Source organism: Pteropus alecto, unplaced genomic scaffold (genome assembly GCF_000325575.1).
Source record: "Pteropus alecto unplaced genomic scaffold, ASM32557v1 scaffold3, whole genome shotgun sequence".
NCBI lineage: Eukaryota > Metazoa > Chordata > Mammalia > Chiroptera > Pteropodidae > Pteropus > Pteropus alecto.
This window is the reverse complement of record NW_006442484.1, coordinates 69,968,626-69,972,820: the sequence shown is the minus strand read 5'-3', so window position 1 is coordinate 69,972,820 and position 4,195 is coordinate 69,968,626. Positions and strand designations below refer to the sequence as shown.

The 4,195-nt window shown below is 40.1% G+C and overlaps 1 protein-coding gene across 1 annotated transcript in view; it reads right to left on the bottom strand.

Moving 5' to 3' along the window:
- The window catches only part of MAP2 (microtubule associated protein 2), a 123,809-nt gene that overhangs the window by 27,982 nt on the left and 91,632 nt on the right, over positions 1-4,195 (bottom strand). The window contains 1 exon segment of the mRNA XM_025039439.1: positions 1-2,229. This exon segment is cut by the window's left edge and continues 2 nt beyond it. Coding sequence (XP_024895207.1) covers positions 1-2,229 — 2,229 coding nt within the window.

Sequence of the window (4,195 nt, the reverse complement as noted above, 5' to 3'; positions counted from 1 at the left end):
AACCGCTCTCTCCTGATAAATTCTCACTGTCTTGAACAGGTGATGGGAGTGGGACTGTGTACTTATTGAACACACAGTAGCCTAGGTCTTCGAGCTGACTGTCTGTTTTAACAATGACATGGTTTTCATCAGTGACAGGGGGCAATCCAGTAGTACTCTCCTCGACCACAGTCTCTGATGGGACTGATTTCCTCCTGGCAACCTCAACGTCTGCACTCACAGAAGCTAGTCTTGATCTTGTGCCTGCCAGATCTAACATTTCAGGCAGGTCAGGGGCCATGACAGAACCATTTTTGTAATATTCTTTGGCTAGGAAAGGTGACTCACACGACGTCTCGACTTGAGCATTTCCCTCTCTGGTAGCTTTTTCTCCCTCTGTCTGTTCTTCTTCCTCTTTGCTTTCTATTGGGAAGCAAGGGGCTTTCTCCAGTGCAGGGGTAGTGGCTGGAAGGTAATCATCTCCTTCATCCATACTTCCACTAGTGTTGGTTAGAATATCAGAAGCCAGAGGAGAGAGATCATGCCCCCGACCAAAGTTAAATCCGAGGGCTATGGAATCAAGGCAAGACATGGGCAAATTGATTGACATGCTTCTTTGTTCTATTGCAGACCTACCACCAAGTCCTAAACTCCTGCTTAGTGTCAAATCGTCCTTATTCTTACTGTGGAGATCCCTTTTCTCCCCGTATACTTTTGGATCAATAGTGAACATTCTTTCTTGAGGAGAACTGGGTTCTTCAGGCAAGTCAGATGGATAACTCTTTGCAAGAGAGCTATACCCTGCTTCTTGTGCTGGAGCACTGGGCTGGGATTCTTTACCTGCCTGAAGTCCCTTGTCACCATTTTTAAACATAGGAGATACAGTATCAAAAGACTCTTGGGCACTTTCTCTCGTGTCACTCAGTTCATAGTAATCACTGCCTGGCTGGATGCTTTTTGTCACTTCTTCTTTCAAGGCAGATGTTTCAAAGTACTTGGACATTCCTGATTTATCTTCATAAAATGGCATGTCAAGCTCAGCTGATGTTGCCGCCCCAACTCCTTCAACCTTACTATCTTTGTCAGCAATTTTTTCTTCAAAAAGGTCCTCGATCGCACTCTTTTCACTTAGTGCAGCTGGTTCGTTGATGACTTTCTCCAGTGTCTTAGAGGTCATGGCTAAATCTGTAACTGCGTGCTCCAGACTCACAGGGAATGGCTCCTGTTTTAATGTACTTGTGGTAGGCTCTTGGCCTTCCTGTTCTTTTGGGAGAGTGTGTTCTGTGGAGGGCTGTATTACTCCTGTTTCTTTATCCGTCGGTTTTGAGGGTTCGCTGTCTTTTGGCATGGTTTCTTTGTCAAAAATGGTTGTTTTTTCTTCAAGCTTTAGATGAGGTTCCTTTTCAGTAAGTATAGATTCCTGTCCACTAAGGGTGGACATCTCTTTTTCCTGCACACTTTCTTGTTTCATTGCTTTGTCTTCTCCTAAAACTTTCTCTGGGACACATTCTTCCATAATGTGGGCAACTTTGGGTGAAGTAACTACCACTGAGGCTGGCGCTTCTGCCATTTTATCAGGTTTATCTTTATGGGGCTCTTCAACTTTAGAAATATCTTTGGCAGTCACCGGGCCACCGGTTTCTTCCAGAGATTTTTTGTCATCTGGTTGTAAGAGTGTGGGGGCAAAAGGTGATGCTTCTGCAACTATTTCATTCTTCATGACATCTAAAGGAAGAGTAAAGCTTCCAGCCTGAAAGGGGCTTGGCATGGGAGAATCAAATTGTTTCCCTTCCCATTTGGGGATATCTTCAAAAACATCTTTTTTCTTCATGGGTGTTAGAGGGCCAGGAGATATTGGAGCAACTAAACCCCACTCGTCCTTTTTTGCTTCCATTGGCATTTCGATGAACCAATCCTTTTGCTCTTTTGGAGCTGGGGTTTCTTCAGGGAGGCCAATACCAGGTACCACTAGGCCTGGTTCTGTCTTCTGTTTCGTTTCTTCTAGGCCGGCAACAAGAGTGTGCCCAAACAGAGTGAGAGGTGCTCTTCCTTCTTCTGTGCCTTGCATGTCCTTTTTATCAGGGAAAGTTTTACTTGTCTCAGGCTGAGAAACTAAGGCAGCATGTTTAAGGTCTTCACCAGGCTTACTTGGTTTCTCTGACTCCTTTTCCTTCTTGTCTAATGGCTCAGCTAAAGAGGCAGTCAATTCCTGTTGATCATGGAACTCCATCTTCGAGGCTGTAAGTAAACCTGAAGTAATTGGGTTGATTTTTAAACAAATAATAGGCAAGTGCTTTCAGGCAGTAAGCTTAAAATTATATTTTGAAATGACAAATGAATGGCAGGGTGAAAAGAAAAACTATGAAACATGCAAGCATGCTGCCCATTTAAAAATCAATATGAAAATGCCAGAATTGAGATATAGTTGTACTATTATTAAAATGAACTCTAGCTGTGAATTAATGCATACAAGAATTGTAATAAGAGCATATTTTGAATATTCTTTTTTCCTTCCTTTGTTTGTTTGATCTCTCCTAAATAGTATGTGATATGTATTGTAGTAGAAACAAATTTTGTATGCCTTCTACACATAAAAATTATGCATTAAAGAATACTGAATAAGTAGCTAATACTAGGGTACAAAAGAACATATATATATATATACATATACACATATATATACATATATATGTGTATATGTATATATATATAAAAGACTACAAATGAAAAAAGATTGATTTCTATTGAACTTTTTCATCTATTTTCTCATTTTAAAGTGAATTGGTAGATCATGGGCAGAAGGCCAATTAATTTATAACGAATGTTAATAGTTTCAATTAACTTGATCAATGAATGCTGGGACTAATTTGGGGGTCACTGACAGATTAGTGACATAACTTTTTAGAAATCATCGAGAGTAAATTTCAGGAATATATATAAATATTTGCTATTGACTATATCATATGGCCTAAGAATCGATAAGTCAATTTCTACAATATATTCAAAATTCTTAATTCTTAATCATTAGTTTGTATGGTAGATGTAAGAAAATCTGAATCACACTGTTAATACTGGGAAGTCTTGTGAGTAACAAAACTTTAAAGAGAGTCAGCTATTAAAATGTCTTTCTCTCTTTGGTCATGACCTCTTTTCCTGGAACACAACCAACCGGTGAAGCATTCACCAATATTAGCTTTATCGATGCTAATATTAAACGATTCTTTTTAAATTTTTATTTGTTTGCCAATCAAAAAGTCTTCAGAGTCTCACTTGTATTTTAAGGTCAAATGTATTTCATGATGGTCATTAGGGCTAAATGCAATTATCTGGAAAAGAGTTGGGAAAAATAAAATTTAATCATCTCTCGAGAGCAAGTGTATGGATCATCATTACCTTATATGCTTGTGTGTCCTGTTGTAACAATAGAAAAGAAAACTTCATGAACTTCTAATAAATATTAGATGAATGAAAACTCAAGAGATATGGGGATGATCAAAGGGGTTGGCTGCCATGGAGAGGAAATGATATGAGAAGCATCAGCAGGAGCTTTTAAGAAAACAACCAGTATCCATTGAAGCATAAAAAATACAGCATATTGCGGTTGCAAACAAAAACGATTCTACCATTTAAGCCTCTATGTGCCCAAATCCAACTCTACGATTTGAAATAAAAGCATATGAATTGCTGTCCCCAAAATAAAAATAAAAATATACATGTATTAGCAATGTGACTGGCAAACATTTGAGATGAAGGGAGGGCGGGAAAAAAGCTCACATAGCATCATCAGCCTGGCTGCAAAGCGTATTGTATCATGGCAAAGTAAAACGAGGAATTAGCTGCAGTGGAAAACCAAGCTGTCGCATGGCATCTGTGCAAGCCGCATTCTTTGTTCATTAAGCCTAAAACAGTGATCTTGGGATCATGAGAAGACTCAGCGATGGAATAGCATTGGAAAGGCATCAGTCAGGTTGGTTAAGCTGCTGGAGAGATCATTTGCAACAAAACACATGCAAATCCTAAGAAAGACACACCTTCCCCAGCAGAGGAAGGGGTTTTTACTTCTGGAGACACCTCCGTGACCTCTTTTACACTTTTCTCCTGTGGGGCCCTGGCTGGGGCACTCTCTTCGGGAACTACTTGGGCCTCCGCACTAGACTCCACTTGGCCCTCACTGAAGCCCTTGAGTTGGTCTGAGGCCTTGGCAGCCACACTCTTT